At 43.2% G+C, this 17,083-nt stretch overlaps 3 protein-coding genes across 3 annotated transcripts in view; 2 read left to right on the plus strand and 1 right to left on the minus strand.

The window, feature by feature from the left end:
• LOC149331073 (galanin receptor 2a-like) overlaps window positions 1–17,083 on the plus strand; it is a 207,744-nt gene that overhangs the window by 179,618 nt on the left and 11,043 nt on the right. Inside the window, exon 3 of the mRNA XM_089561808.1 lies at window positions 5,645–5,795. Coding sequence (XP_089417934.1) covers window positions 5,645–5,795 — 151 coding nt within the window. The remainder of the gene's footprint in view (window positions 1–5,644; window positions 5,796–17,083) is intronic.
• Window positions 1–17,083, minus strand: part of LOC149331074 (uncharacterized) — a 437,932-nt gene that overhangs the window by 94,199 nt on the left and 326,650 nt on the right. The window contains exon 4 of the mRNA XM_089560091.1: window positions 5,753–5,827. Within this exon, the coding sequence (XP_089416217.1) occupies window positions 5,753–5,827 (75 nt within the window). The remainder of the gene's footprint in view (window positions 1–5,752; window positions 5,828–17,083) is intronic.
• LOC149331076 (uncharacterized) lies at window positions 536–2,504 on the plus strand. The gene has a single exon (XM_089560086.1). It carries the CDS (start codon window positions 628–630, stop codon window positions 1,540–1,542), a length of 915 nt encoding a protein of 304 aa, XP_089416212.1. The 5' UTR covers window positions 536–627; the 3' UTR covers window positions 1,543–2,504.

The following is a 17,083-nucleotide window of genomic DNA, read 5'->3' on the forward strand; positions in this document are numbered from 1 at the left end:
CATGTCATCCCTCCCGCCACCATCGTACCCTTGCCCGTGTTGCAGTTGCGCTCATTTCTTCGCCTCTGCTGGTGACGAAAAGTGCGTGAAGTTTGCCCGTTCTAGAAGCTTCAGAGGTTACACCCACGTACCTCCCGCCGTGCTCACCATTTGCAATAAATTGTGAAGAGGCAAGGAAAAAAAAAAAACATTCTTACGTGGTGGTAACTGCAGCCAGGCCAAAACGCTGACATGCAGGATTGCATCAAACCAGAAAACAGTTTATTGGGTGAACTTCAGCCCTGAAAAAGAAATTTAGCGGTGACGTGGCAGTACGTGCTTTAGACGGTCGCCAAAGATCAGAATGGTTGTGGTTCTCTGCCGTGATGCATTTAAGGTGACGGCATATATTCGAGTAAAGGCCTACGAGATAAGATAACATCTACGAAACTCTTATATCGTCAAAACTGATAAGCGCGGCCTCTCTATCTCTAATCTCTAGAGAAATCTAATCTTGTTTCGTGGCAAACGAAATGACCGCTACTTCCGATGATGATTCACCAGCGATCAACCTCCTCCCCACCTGACCGATGTATAAACGCGACACCAGCCACCGCCGCGCTCTATGGGCTTGGCAGCACCCCAACCATGACGACCGCTTCTCACCTTCGACGCTTGTTCTTGCTGCAGGTAAATTCTCAATACTGCTTATTTGCGCGACGCACGCGGTATGCTGGTTTACTGGTGCTGCCAAGCCCAATGTGTTGCATTCATATTGCCTCTGATTGTTACCATGTCATAAAGCAGTTACTAATCTTATCAGGCGATATTGAGCTAAACCCCGGTCCCCCCACCCTTCGTTCCGGTGAAAATGGCATTTTCGAAGCACTGGACGAAATCCGAGCCGGCCAAGCCTCACTTCTCACAGAAATGAAGGCTATCCGCGTCAAACTTTCCCAAAGTGACAAAGCATTTGAAGAAATTAAAAACCGACTGGCAAAAATTGAAGCCGACTGTTCATCAATAACAGCTGTAAAGAAACAAGTGAACGAAGTACAGGCGCTCTCCGAACAGAACTCTGAACAGATTGCTGCTATTAAAAGCAGACTTGATGATTCGGACGACAGGTCGCGCAGATCAAACCTGGTTTTTTTTGGCCATAAAGATGATGAACGGGAAACGTGGGCGCAGTCAGAGGCCCTTATTATCCAACACTGCAGCGAGCAGTTAGACATCACTCTTGCTCCCCTAGACATCGAAAGAGCTCACAGGCTGGGAAAGTTTGGGGCGGACCGAAACCGACCAATAATTGTTAAATTTGCGCATTTTAAGGTTAAAGAAAAGGTTATTTCATGTGCCAAAAAACTGAAAGGCACAAGTTACAGTATTTCTGAAGACTACTGCCCAAGTACTCTTGCCGCTAGAAAGCGCCTTGTGGAATTCGCGAAGGCACAGGAAGAAACTAAATTCAAACTCAGACATGACAAACTAACCATCGGAAAGAAAACTTACACTTTTGACCGCAGTAATCAGATGGTTGTCCCCCACCCTTTACACACGTAGGCAACACTTGTCTGAAACCTAGCCGTTCTTACTTATCCTTTATATATACTAATATCAGAAGCCTTTTGCCTAAACTTGATCCTCTCAGGAATATAATTGACACAACAGAGTCTAACCTTGTTGTTCTTACCGAGACATGGCTCACATCATCAATCACCGACTCTGAAATTCTCTCGCTTTCTTCCGACTTAAATATTTTCCGGCGGGATCGAATCGACAAGCGTGGGGGTGGCGTACTGATAGCAGCCCACCGAAATCTCCAATGCATCGAATTAAAAATATCATCGCCCCTAGAAATTATATTTGTTATTTCCAATGCCTCTTACCCGCCTATAATAATCGGCGCCTGTTATCGCCCCCCCGACGCCAACGCTTCTTTTGTCGCCGAATTCCACACAGTTCTTCAATGCGTAACTGCAACGCACCGTCAGTCACCTATTCTGCTGTTCGGAGACTTTAACTTTCCTGCTATTACCTGGTCTAATCTCGCCAAAACACTATCAAAGAATAACATTGAAAGTGACTTCGTAAACACGTGTCTAACCTTTGGACTAACGCAAGTAGTCGCCCAACCAACACGTCATAGCAGCAATTCGTCTAATACACTCGATCTGATCCTTACCTCTGACTCCGATAAGCTCTCTTCGCTCACATATTTACCAGGTCTTAGTGACCATTCCATCATGAACGGTTCGTTTCATTGCCATCTACCGGGTACACCAACAATAATGAAAACAATAACATTATATGACAAAGGAAACTATTCCGCAATCAATACTGCACTTGAGGAATTTTCCGTCTGGCTTCTTGAGGACTTTTCTAAACGTTCCGCTGAGACTAACTGGTTACTTTTCAAGGATAAAATGCATGAGCTGATAAAGACGTACATACCCACTATCACTGTAACCGATAAACAATCATCGCCATGGTTCAACCGCACTCTGAAACGTCTCAACAACAAAAAGAAAAGACTCTTTCGCTCTGCTAAACGAATTAACAACGAATGCTCATGGAAAAAGTATTACACTGCGGAAAAGGAGTTTGAGTCACTTGCTAACAAAACAAAGCGTATTTTCTATTCATCAGTTTTGCCAACCATGTTAAAAAATGACCCTAAAAAATTTTGGAGTACTATAAACCCTAAACGCTCGCAACCATTACAATTACACGATCACTGCAATCGCCCGATTCCTGCAAGTCAAACAGCCGAAGAACTAAACCGTGCATTCACTTCTGTTTTCACGCAAGAACCTGCTAACAATTTACCAGATTTTCCCCATTACGATCACACTGTTATGCCTGAGATCACTTTTAATCCTCCCGGTATTGTGAAAATCATTGACTCATTAAGGCTTTCATCTTCTGCAGGTGTCGATGGCATTAACACCAAGGTACTAAAACATACGAAAAACACTGTCAGTGTGATTTTATGCCATATTTTCCAGCAATCATTGTCATCAGGAGTGGTGCCGGAAGACTGGAAAGTAGGCAAGGTTGTTCCAGTCCCGAAAAAAGGTCCTCCATCTTTATGTTCTAGTTATCGTCCCATTTCACTAACTAGCGTTTGTTCAAAACTAATGGAGCATGTGCTTTACTCTCACATAGTAAAATTCCTGATATCTGTCACTTTTTTTCATCCTAATCAGCATGGGTTTCGCAAAGGGCTATCATGTGATACTCAACTAGCTTTATTCATTAACGACATAAGCTCTAATCTCGATTTAAACATTCCGGTGGACGCTCTCTTTTTGGATTTTGAAAAGGCATTCGATAAGGTTCCCCATCAAAGACTTCTACTTAAACTTTCAAGCTTACACATTAACCCCCTTGTATTAGATTGGATACGCAATTTTCTCACTAACCGGAAACAATTTGTGTATGCTAATAAACTTTCGTCATCTTGCTCCCCGGTCCTTTCCGGTGTCCCCCAAGGCACTGTGCTTGGGCCTTTGCTTTTTCTAATCTATATTAACGACCTGCCTAATAATATCAGTTCTCATATCCGCCTATTTGCAGACGACTGTGTAATCTACCGCCCCATCCATAACACCTCTGACTCTCGCTTACTTCAAGGCGACCTTAAACGTGTTGAAGCCTGGTGCAACACTTGGTTAATGTCTTTAAACACTAATAAAACGTCATTGCTTTCTTTCCATCGGCGCCAAAACTATCAACCGTTCAAGTATGAAATAAATGCATCTGAAATAGCATCTGTTCAATCGTATAAATATCTCGGCATCACATTTTCTAACAAACTTAATTGGTCAGCGCACATAACAAACATAACAAACGAAGCCAATCGCACTCTTGGCTTCCTCCGTAGGAACTTGCGACTCGCTTCTGCTTCAATTAAAACATTAACATACCTCACATTTGTCCGGCCGAAGTTAGAGTACGCATGCTCAGTCTGGGACCCTCATCAATCTAACCTTTCAAACACCCTCGAATCAGTTCAGAATCGCGCAGCTAGATTTATTTTTTCGGACTACTCGTATCACACCAGCGTCACTGCACTTAAATCTGAGGCTAATCTTACTAATCTCGAGTCCAGACGTTGCATCTTTCGGCTCTGCCTCTTTCATAAATTTTATCACAGCCAACTTGATGTTTCAGCTATCCTGCCAGCTCATCGCTTATCAAGCCGTACCAACCATCCCAAAACAGTCTACCCTCCCCCAGCACAGACTACAGCTCATCTTCGCTCATTCTTCGTGCAAACTGCTCGAGACTGGAACGGCCTGCCATTCGACTCCGTGCACCACTCCGATCCACTGCACTTCAAGGCTGCCATCCAATCTTCCATTAGTGACACATTCAGCCCATCCCTCATGTAATACCCCATTCCTGGGGCATTTGAGGTATTGATAATAAATAAATAAATAAATAAAATGAGGCCAAGTGCCTGGAAGAATAAGCCTCATTCCTGACGCAAAATGTTGTTCCGCCTAATAGTGCCACTCCTTTGCTGCGTGACTAACTAGCGCTTGACCAAATGATAAGATGGAAGCTGCACATGTGACGTCAGACAATGGGCATTTCGCCATGTTGACCCGGCTTCATTAGAGAAGAAGCGCGTGCCGAGGCGTACGTGGAGCAGTTAGCGAGCTGACGTCAGCAGCTAAGAACCAAGCCTGGCATGAAAGCTTTCGGGGGCTCGGCCAGCCGAGTGAGAGTAAAGGGGGCACACTTAAAACCCTTTCAGGCGCTGTGTACATAGTTGCGGAAGCGGCGAACTTACAGCTTTTTCTGAGAAACTGGAGCACTTAACAGTGATGTCCTTATTTCAGTCAAATTGATCACCCTTCTTGTTGCAAATGAGATGCTTTTTTTGTACCATGTAGCGAATGCAGTAGATAATATTTCACATAACAGTGAACTAGGTAGCACTTTGTCAGCCGTTTTTGAGCAGACAAATTTTGCTGCGAGTGAAGACATCGATTGTTTGAGCTCAATTTCGAGCGTAATGTGAATCTTCGAAGCCGAAAGTGATTCCACATTTCCTGGGGTGTTGGCCTGACAGACGAGAACATTTCGATGTTACTCTTTCAAACAAATCTGACCCTTTGTATGGATTTCTCCACATTGTTGTAAAAACTTACCTGCTGGTTTTTCACGTTCCAAAACTAACAAATTCCCTGTCCTGAGGCCTGAATATACTCCTTAGCCGAAAAAATAATTGATTTCAGTCAAAACAAGAAATCGTGCCTGAAAGGGTTAATGTTGTTGAGGAGCAGTTTGCACGGCTTCTTTCTTTGTTCAAGGTCAAATTAAAGCTTTTCCTTCTTAATGCGTGATTTTTTTTTGTTATTGATCCTATGTATCGCGGCATCTGTCAGTCTTTTATTGTACATTCTCCTGCATTACATTGTTTGTATTTAAATATTTCAGTAACTTCTATTACACTTTGTACCTATATTTATTCTCTGCGTCGCTAATTAATGTGTTGTATATTTTGTATTTTGTTGCTTATTGAAATTTATTTTCATCGGAGGTCTCGCCCGCTGTCTTGTACCTTGGAACTTCTGGCTGTATACGCTTGTAACTTTGTTTGAATTACTTAATAAACTTTCAACTTCAACCCCCACCGCGTCTCTGCGTGCAGGGGCTACTACGCGTGCCTGTTCGTGCTCATGTACCTGCTGCCCTTGGCGTTCATCGCCTGGACGTGCGGCCGCATCGCCCGCTGCCTGCTGCGGGGCATAGCACTCACCAGGCAGGGCAGTCTGCGCCGCCAGGAGGCCAACCGGAGAAAAGTGAGCCGCACTCTGCTCCGCCGGGAGAGACCCTGCAAGGGGAAAAAATGGCTGTGGCTTAGTTTGGTTAAGCCCGGTAATTGCGAAAGCAATATCCGTAGCTACGCCATGGTTCAGCTGGTAGTGTAGCTGGTGGTGGTGCTTGTGGTTAGACTTGTGGTGATGCATCGGTTATACAATGCAATCTAATCCAATCAAATCCATTCAAATCCAATGCAATCCAATATGCTAATATGGTAGCTACCGGCCTCGCTACGCGACGGGCTGAAAGTGCAACTAGTATTGCTTTCGCAATAAAAAAAATTGGCAGTGGCTTAGCTGTGGTTAAGCCTAGATATACAAGCGAAAAGGTTTCAGTTACTCTTGGTTTGACGTCATGCCTGTCGCAGTTCGCCCACAATGCACTGGGAGCACCACGATAACGGTGGAGGCGTTCGGCCGTCCACGCACTGCCTGTACGGAGGCGGAGGAGGAGACGCGCATGTAGTGAATACGGTGCTGTCTGAAAAGGTTGCTTGAAACACATGTACTGTGGTGTCCATTCCTTTCGGGTGTACACCAAGATATGAGAGACAGGCATTTCCTTCCCTTAAAACCAATTTTCATTTCATTTCATTTTCCCTAAGGCCCTTACGGCGCGGTTCGGGTGTCCACCGAGATATGAGAGTTTCCTGGCGCACTCTTTGTCTGTTATTTACTTTTTATTTGTGATATTTTATTTCTTTCATTTCTTTTTTATTTTCGTTTCTGTGCTTATTTTTATTCTTTTTTTATTACGGAGTCGGCGGCCACCTGCGCTGCGCGTGACTTCACTCCGTTTAGCGTATGCGCAGAATATCTCTTTTGCAGCGTACCCGGCATACGCGAAGCTCGGCTCCAACCCTCATAGTGAAGATTTTCGCTTTAAAACGCAATTGTCGTGCGGCCGCTGTAGGCCGGAGAAAGCTCTTCCTCAGATGTCTTGAAAACCTGTGTAGTCATCTTTTGTGCATTACTTTTTTTATTCAGCACGCATAAGGGCATTACAAGAGTGAATTATGAAAATGTGATGTAGAAAAACAACAAAAAACAAAAAATATTGAAACCAACTCAAAATTCCTTACATCCAGAGTTCGCCACTTATGCAGAAAATGACACTGGAAAAAAAAAATTCAACTTCGAAATATACACTGCGCAGTTAATCTAAAAAAAATTTCGAAGTGACTGTGTTGTGACAACGGAGATCGGCAGCATGTTATATCGGTTAACGGTTCTCAGGAAAAAAGTAAGACTTAAGCAGCCCGCTCGGTCAGTCGTCATTAGGATCAAATCAAATCAAGCTTTATTTTAACATCGTGATGTTGGGTGGGCACATACAAAAAGTCAAAAAGAGGCTTGACGGGGAATGTGCCCCCCTGTACAGGGCAGAGGTGGTTACATCAGTGGGGTCCCTATCGAAAAATCTCATATGAATTCATATGTGTCTCGTATGATTCCATATGTATTGTGGGTTTTTTGCGCAAAAGACACGACACAGAAGAAACGAGGTAGACAGGACAAGCGCTTACTAACAACTCAGGTGTTTATTGACATAACATTTGCTTAAATACAGCAGCTGCTCTTATCAAACACGAAAAGGGAAAGAAAAGACTTCGCATACATATATATCAGATCAGCACAGATCCCACCATCGCACGAGTGAATGCATGTTTCGAGCTCTAATTCTGCGCAAGATAACTGATTTCTTTTTTTGAGAGCAAAATTGAAATAGGAAAATCGGGTAACTCGTGTGTCAGTAATCCTTCAATTTTGCTCTCAAAAAAAGAAATCAGTTATCTTGCGCAGAATTAGAGCTCGAAACATGCATTCACTCGTGCGATGGTGGGATCTGTGCTGATCTGATATATATGTATGCGAAGTCTTTTCTTTCCCTTTTCGTGTTTGATAAGAGCAGCTGCTGTATTTAAGCAAATGTTATGTCAATAAACACCTGAGTTGTTAGTAAGCGCTTGTCCTGTCTACCTCGTTTCTTCTGTGTCGTGTCTTTTGCGCAAAAAACCCACAATGCTTAGGCACCAACTAGCCTGCAAAAACATACTCGCAAGATTCCATATGTGTTACATACGAGCTATATGTGTTAGATATCTGTCTCGTATGAACTCGTATGCAGCCCATATGAGTTACATGTGTCAGTATATGTGCCTCATATGAACTCGTATGCAGCCCATATGAGCTATATGTGTCAGTATATGTGCCTCATATGAACTCGTATGCAGCCCATATGAGTTATATGTGTCAGTATATGTGCCTCATATGAACACATATATGCTTCATACGTGTTCATATGTGCCACATATGTGCCTCGTATGGACTCATATGGGCATCATATGAGCCATATGTGTCGACAAATGCGCCTCGTATCAGCACATATGCTTCATACGAGTTCATGTGTGTCACGTACGAGCTCATACGCGTCACAAATGTCACAAATGAACACATGTGCTGCATGTTTGCTGCAAATGCAGCACATGTGCTGCAAATGAACGCATGTGCTGCATAGTTTTTTTTTTCGCGTCCGAAATTTTTTTTTATTTTCTTTAGTTCACTAACTTCAATGGAAGCTATTTTATTGTTAATTGCCTTACAATTCCACCCCAGCCCTTCCCTTTCCTTTCTCAATAATTGTAAACCAGACACATATGACACATGTCACACATATTCCATAATCTCGTATGAACCAGACACATATGACACATACATGTATAATGAGATTTTTCGATAGGGGTGAGTTACAAATGAACAGTAAAAACATGATGTGGTATCTGCGTGCAGAAAAGGTGACCATCCTTTGACCATACTGACCTGCGTGTATATACCCACGCAGGTCAGTGTGGTCAAAGTCGTATTGCTTCCGTCCTCGTCGTGAGCTCTCAAGGTTAAACGATGCGTCGACGCTCGTGCGTGATTACACAATGAAGTGGCGTGTTGTTCCCCCACTGACGAGGTGCTCCGGATAAGGCTAAGGAAGAGGAGTCGACCGTAGAGGATTTCTTAGCAACGAGGTAAAAAGTGGCCTCTGGGGTGGAACCATAAACCGACGGTTAAATTCGCCAGCCGGTCCAAATTTGGTGGAGCTACTGGCGCAGCCATTCACTATAGTCAGTAGAAATGACCCATGTAGCTTTAATTCGAAGAAATGCATTCGCAAACTTACGTTGAGGTTAGAAATGCTCTGAGTTTCATTTCTTTGATGAAACCCCGTCCTTGATAGACCATTACGGCACCAAATTCAAATTAAGGTACAGACAACGGTATTTAAGCGTTCAACGCATGGTGCGTTTGCTTCGACTTCCATCGTGCAACGCAGTAAGTTGAAAAATTTGCGGCGATATTTTTTGTTTTGTTTCCTTTTGTTTCTGCTGGGATTCCTTCTCTTTAGTTACTTCTTTCTTTTCTCGCTTTATTGAATCCTTTCTATATTTTTGTTCCCTTTATATTTTTGTCTCTTCTCTCTTAAGACTTCAGATTGCTCCTCGCCTCGGCTATGAATTCTAACAAACGAAGAGTCCCTAATGCCAAACTACACAATCCTAAGCCTGACTTTAGTATTTTCGAATTTTTTTCCTGATTTACCCAATTAGAATCCCAAGAGTATTGCAAGAAGGCTGGGATTACGTATTTTCTTTTTTCTCTTTTTATTAAAGCACATTATTACCGGAGCACATTTCTTGACAGCCAAGTATACTTTTGGTCATTGTTCTCTTCTACGTGCCGTATTTCGCGTAGTTTTTTCTTTACAAATTTTTACCGCAGTTCTGTCTAGTAGTCTGAGACTTGGTTTCTCTGCAGTGAAATGCATGGAAGGCAGGTCTTCGACCCAAGCTTGTGCAGACAAAATACCTTGTGCCATAGCGCTCTTTGGACAAAGTTGCCCTTGGTTTATTACAATTCATCATGATCATCTTAATGATGTCAGGGTCTTGACAGAATTGTGGAGTGCGATTGTGTTTTGAAACTACCGCTGATAACTGAGCGTTTTGCTTTTTGGTACGAAAAGTGCTGTTTTATGATAAAGCTTACTTACTTCAGTTATTAAATCGTCAAAGTGAGGCAGAGAAACAAATGAGCCCGCGTCTTTCGGGACTGCAGCCGAAGCACCATAATTACTAAGCCACTACGGCGGTAGATGAAACTTTTAACACCGGTCGCCAAGAGAGAAAGCCGCCTTGTCAAAAGTATTTTTACTCTAACAGGTTTTTCTCCCGAAGTAGAAAGAATTTATTTGCATCACTTAACTTCCGGCCGACTGCCGGTCATTTCTCGCACATCAAAGCAGTAAACGCAGTTGGTAAGGTTTTAAAACTTCAGGAAGACCAAGAAGGTATATATCAGAGTAGCTATCACATTCTCGGACGCATTGAGGCGCGCACTCTTCCAGATGTGTAAAAAGTTTATTTATTTATTTATTGAACCTCACAGGCCCCAACGGGCATTGTGTGAGGGGGGCTACAATATCAAAAAGGATTTCTGTATCAAGAGGGAAACACTGGGTATATCAGTATCAAAATAGAACAAATTTCACAAGAACTAACAGAAAACTAAATCGTACCTACACAACGCAGTACTTACAGGTGCATACATACATATACACAGAAAAATAAGGCTAACATGGTAATACATGTAAAAGTTGCGCTGAATGTTAGGTGCTTGGTAGACACAGGTGCGTGGTAGATCCATGCACAAACATGGCCTCATTAAATCTTTTCACAACATAAAGAAGGCATAGTCAAGTCCGATGAAAGAGCGGCTTCTTGTAAAATATGCCGCCTCATGTCTGTGGGAACTGAGGAACTAGTCAGGAATTCTGCATACATTATTTAAATATTCACCATAGTGCAATCATTACATATATATGCAGATTTATAGAATTTTGAGGGTGCTTCATTGTGAAACGAAGCAAAAAGCAGCTTTTAGAGCAATTTTTTTTTCTAGTTTTTGGAAGAGAACCCTCCCAGAAGATCACAACTAAAAAAAAAAACTCCTGCATACGGCTCACACTGTGTGTGTTTAATGATGGGCGTGAGGATAAAATACGATGATTGCCACAAGATGGTTCCTTTACAAAAGTAATCGCAACCATATCACTGTCATCATGTTTTTCATCATCCCAATCACGATTATCCGAGTTCAGTTCAGTGCATAAAAAAGGCCTCTGCGAATGACCTTACCTTGCGTCTGTTTTACCGAAGCCACCACCGCGTGATTGTGTTATTTTTTTAGTACCGTCGCTTTAGTACCGTCGCTTTTTTTAGTACCGTACACAGGTTTATGAAGACAACACGTCACTGGCCATTTTTAGTTCCTTTGTTCCATTGAATATGTCTTCTATATTTTTGTCTGTTGTGCTCCTGCCGAAGTGCGCCTCATTTGCTTCATGACATCTGGTTGTTATTATGCAGTTTTGTCAAACAGCGATTCAGTGCATTGTTCAAAGGTCGAAAGCTAATGTCACTGTATTTAGTTTCGTCTTTTTTTTTTATTCGAGCTGTTTGCCATTGGGCATAATGAAAAAGGGAAAGAATGTTAAAAAAAAAAGCGCTAACAAGCCTCGCTTAAAAAGTGGCAAAAGTTCGCGATAAAGCGATTATCATGAGTCCACTTGCGATAGTCGCCTTCAACGTCCCATCGCAGCCCTACCCTTCTTAGGAGCGTCGTCTCGCGGGAGCTGTAGCCGGGCAAGTCCACAGCAAGTGTTTTTCGTCACACTGGTTGGGCGCAGCACCACAATGGGGACACTTGTCAGCCACTTCTAAACGTTTGTCACGCCACCGATGACGCACAGAAGGAGTCAGAGCGGCTCCTGCCCGAATCCGGCGCACGGATACCTCCTCCTCCCGAGTGAGACTCCGGGGGAGAGGGTACGAACACGGAGGAATTAGAGCGCGTGTTTGCTGACGCAAAGCTTGTTTCTCGGAAACATGGGGCAGGAACGGATCTGGGGGAAGAGGGGAAGGTGGCGGGATATCGGATGTGCCAAGGTGTGTCATTGCATCCACATGAATATTATGCGGATCCTGGGCATGCCCGCGAATCCAATGTATACGCACAGGACAGGGGTATTTTGTGCAAAGTTGGTGAACGGATTGTGTAACTTGGAATGTGCGCCGGACAGCCTTACATTTTTCTCTTCACACTGTCCTCTCTGACTTTCTAAAGGACACCGGCTGTTATTAGTACGTTTTGCATGTCTTGCCCTGGTCAAGTGACCATTTCACAACCCCGACCTTAAGCCAGACCCCAAGAGATCTGGTAATTTTTGCGGTGTGCATGAATTGATGTCATCGTTCACTAGACCGATGAGCCGCATGACTTATTAATAGGGCCCGGAAATTTAGGCACTAAAGAACCCCAAAATAGGCAGGCATCTAGGTTCTAAAAAATATTGAAATAGGCGCTATGAAGCAAAAATAGGCGCTTTGAATAATACTCTTCATTTATAAGTAAAAGATTTGTAAATCAAGCACGGAGAGTACGCAGACCTCAACTGAAGCAATAAAGCGCATTCTCAGGTTTTCGTACATGAAGCGTACATGAAGGTTTTCGCTAAGCATAGCTTTGTACTTTAAAAGGCTTCTTTTGACATCACATGAAATTAGTGGCGCGAACCTAAAACATGAGAGTTGATAAAGACTTAGGCTTTCAGGTCATGTGGCCGTATCGTCTCCTCGTAGAAAGTTTCTGAGTTGGGAAATTGTTTCTAGGCATCTATTTTTATTTCTACCAAGTGTTGCATCTCCGTAGAAGCAGTAACGCCCTTTCCGTCCAGTCCCCTTTGTGCTGCTGGCACTTCTGCCCCTACCTTCAACGATTCATCTATTGAGAGTCCCGCCTTTTCCAACTTTGTCATCCTTTCCGTCAATGTTGAAAAGTTTGCAGTAATGTATATCAGGTCTCTTTCCGAACTCGCCTCTTGCTACAATTCGAGATAAACACTTGGTTACACTACGTTCAAGTTACAATTCGAGAAAAATGTTCGGCGAGACCCGCGCCTTTTGTGCGTGCATCGGCGCGCGCTTTTCACCATACATAGACAGATGTCTGAAAATTGAAAAACGGCGCCGAGGACCGAAGTGCCAGATTTAGGCATTTATAGGCAAAAAGTACGGTTAGATAGGTCGTATTTCTTAAAAAATGACAAAAAGGTAGGCAAGTGCAAAAATCCCCCGTTTAGGCATTTATAGGCATGTTTAGGCAAATGCCTAAATTTCCGGGCCCTACTTATTAAGCACCGCAGACACGACTCATCCACCAACACACCCGCTTAAAAGCTGACACTGAATTCTGTAGAGCGCAACGTGGGTGCACCCTTCACATCGCCTAGTTTGAACTGAACAGCAGCGGGGCGGAAAGCGAGATTACTAATCTGGCGGTGTTAAGATGACTGAAGCTAGAAGAGGACAATGGTGTTTGGAAATAAATCATTGCGACAGGCAGTTGTCCTGCAGTGGATGTAGTTAGCTGGGGATGATGATTATGCCCAAAATGTCTCGAACTCCTCAAATTCAACCTTATCTTGCTTTGTGATGCCAGATAGATAATTTTACTTCCAGGAATGCTCACACACGTCACACACTTCTAGAAATTACGAATCTCAATAATATATCGGGCCTTGTCGCGTGCAGAAATGTCGCCAATAATTGTATTCTGAGCCGTAGTCGCCGGTATTTTTTCCTTGTGTTCTTTACTTACTATAGGGTCTTTCTGCCGCAGACGTCAAAACGTCGTTTAATATCTTCCGCTTGCTTTATCACTTGGAGAGGGGCCTGTTGACATTATGCATTCTTACGCTTTCAGTACTGTTTTCTCGAATTGCCTATTATATATAAGTTTGAATTTGACACGCGTGTTCCCCCTGCGATGTTTTGTTTCTCCCATGGACAACACTCGACTTTACAAGGCGCTTTATATTCAGCGGTGTACAACTCAAAGTCTCAGCTTTTTTAGTGTTTCCAGCATGTAGCAGTCATTTCTTTTACTGCATACGAGTTTACCACCTTTCATATCACAAACAGAGTGTTTTATTACTGAACTAGCGGGCACAGGAAATATTATTTTACTAAACAGTGAGTTTTGCGGCATGCAAACCACCATTTTCGTGTCAACAGACTTTGCTTCCTGCGATTATATGTGTTTTTTTCTAAACTTCTAACGTCTTGTGCTTGTTCGAACCAAAAACTGTTTTCATGGTTACTCCGGTGTTTATCTGACGAATCCGTGAAGTTCAGTGCCACAATATTCAATCATTACGCCAGATTTTAAGAACATTTGTACATGCCTGTAAAAAATTAATGGAGCTGCCCTGCACTGCAAAATAAACGAATTGGCTTTCTTGAGTCCTGGATATTACTATTTAGGAGGCAAAATGTTTTTTTTTGTGTCGAAATAGCAGACGGTGTCAGAGGGGTCAAGCACTACACTATAAACAACTTTTAGTTCTTTGTAACACAAGATTTTAATCGTGTACCATACTTAAAAATCATATAACACCCCCCTACCGCGCGCGCGCGCACGCACGCACGCACGCACGCACGCACGCACGCACGCACGCACGCACACGCACGCACGCACGCACGCACGCACGCACGCACACACACACACACACACACACACACACACACACACACACACACACACACACACACACACACACACACACACACACACACACACACACACACACACACACACACACACACGCACACACGCACACGCACACACGCACACGCACGTCATTACAAGTGTGATTGCTGAATATATAATGCTGGCGAAAGAGCCCTGCATCGGGTTACAATATTTTATTGTAATGTATTACAGAGATGATTCAATTTCGTGAAATCTCTGGTTAAAATGACCCGAGAAGACGTACGAGGTTGAAATCCTGAGAACAAATAATATTCGTAAATTTATGCGAGATGTGAACGGCCCGAAGGAGGAGAGCTCTGATAAAAGCACGGAGATATTTGAGAACTAGCCAAATTTTGAAGGAATTTCATCCCGATAATAACAAGGCGAAGCACGACGTTTTTTTTTTATAACATTATAGTTGCATACATCATGCCGGAGTGCAGAAGGCGCATTACAGGGCGTGCGTATGTTAACAAACGCGTAAATTTCTTCTTTACTATAGTGTATTTTTTGCATGACACATTGCGGCTGTGGCACACATTACATTTATAGCTCATGCTTGTTGTTTGTCGGGGTTTAACGTCCCAAAACGACTCCGGCTATGAGGGATGCAGTAGTGAAGGGCTCCGGAGATTTCGACCACCTGGGGTTCTTTAACGTGCACTGACACCACACAGCACACGGGCCTCTAGAATTTCGCCTTCATCGAAATTCAGCCACCGGGGCCGGGATCGAACCCGCGTCTTTCGGGCCAGCAGTCGAGCGCCGTAACCGCTGAGCCACCGCGGTGGCGCTATAGTTCATACTTAATACACACAGGAATTTTTTCTAGTATATGTGTCTAAAATATTAGCGGTAGTGTGTTTAATATAGACGTTAACCCGCTCACCGAGCAACATATCTCGCTCATAGATAAGCATGGTTTCCATGTGCTTGAATAGCAAGTAATATTTGCGTTTTGGCTGTCATCAAGCGACGAAAAGATAGAATATTACAGAAATGAGGATCATATGTTGAAAACTGTTTTACAATGGGTGCTTTGTAAACAAATTCTTCCGTCCCATAGCTTTGCATGAGTCGAACGCCAACCACGGTGGCTAAAAGTTGCAGCTAAGTTAAATTCCTGCTAAATATCGAGGTCGCTTAGCACAGCAGAGCCAGCGGTGCGTGCCTGTCGAGTCTATAATCTCTCGCGTCATCACCAATTCGCCCTCACTCGCTTGTTGGCTGTATTTTGATATGACAGAAAACAAATCGGACACTCGGTTTCCTTTAATTCTGCACCTTAAAACGTCGTGCGTTTACGTGATGACAACGCAACATCACGCCTCTTTGCAAGGGGCTCGAAGCTGTTGTCGAAACCGATTACTGAAGCCGTAAAATCGCGCAAAGCGGGACACTCAATAAATAAACGTATTCACAGGTTTCCTCACGCAAACTCGCCGTTTAAAAATTTATTCTTCTCGACCAGAAGAAGTGTTTTCTAGCGGGTATTTTGCCGATAGGAAAAGATCCACTCCAAGTGCTTTTGGATACGGAGGCTTTTAATATCACTGCCTTGTGCTCGGTGGGAGCTTGAAAATGACTGAAAATGATTGAAAATGACCTTTCATTTTTGAATAACTTTTCCAGCACTGTTCCATTGCGCAGAGTCGTGGAAGGCCTGTTTTTACTACGCCATAAAACCTTCCTGTTATCCAAGCAAAGCAATGGCAAATACATGGTCGGGTCGTAAATCTTTTATCCGTATCACACACGCACATTCAGCACGTAGACAACCTGAAAACACGGCTGTTGGAAGAAAGCTGCTTTCGTTCATGCAAGAAAAGAACCAAAAAAGAGACGAGTTTTCCTTCCAGAAGATTGGCTTCAACGTTGAGGAGCTTTCGTTAAAAGAAAACTCCGCCCACTTGAATCAGCACTATGAAATGTGTTAACGGTGCCGAAATGTCCGTTTTATTATTTTTTTTATCGAAGGGACATTTACGACTGAACTACAAATTTTATACTAACGGTTCCTTTCAATATACAGCAAATGTACAAATGCAGCTGAAATACATTCAAAATGGGTCGTATCCTAGACAGGCCGGTCACCTTCCATTATATTCCTGCACGATAAGAACCATAAACAACTGCTTCAATAAATGTCAAATGAACAAACAGTATATGAAAGTTTGAAATTACATGATTCGAAAGGCTACGTTTAAAAGTTAGCATTCAATACAAGCGACGTGTACAAAAGCGACTTGTCAGAAGTTGGAGAACATAAAGCGCAAGCAACAAAGTGAAGTAATCGAAAAATGAAACCGTCAGAAAAATTTGAAAGGGGAAGCACTGCGACGCTTTTTTTTGGTTAACTGCATAGCAAGTTGAGCGAAACGGGAAATTCAGAATTTAAATATTTCCCTTCTTATATGCTCCACATGCCTCTATAGGCACTCTATTCGTTCGCAGATCGCATCCGTGCAATGGCGCGGTAAAGGAGTGAGTTATTCATTCTTTTCATCGAGGTGTAAACAGCAATTGATGAAGTAAAACATCATTTGATCCGGTTCACGCAACACGTTCAGATGAAGCAGATGGAGCGAGCTATACACAAACTAAGAAGTTAGCTGCTGGACGGG

Source organism: Amblyomma mixtum, chromosome 9, assembly GCF_055824585.1.
Source record: "Amblyomma mixtum isolate Tamu chromosome 9, ASM5582458v1, whole genome shotgun sequence".
In the NCBI taxonomy this organism is placed as follows: domain Eukaryota; kingdom Metazoa; phylum Arthropoda; class Arachnida; order Ixodida; family Ixodidae; genus Amblyomma; species Amblyomma mixtum.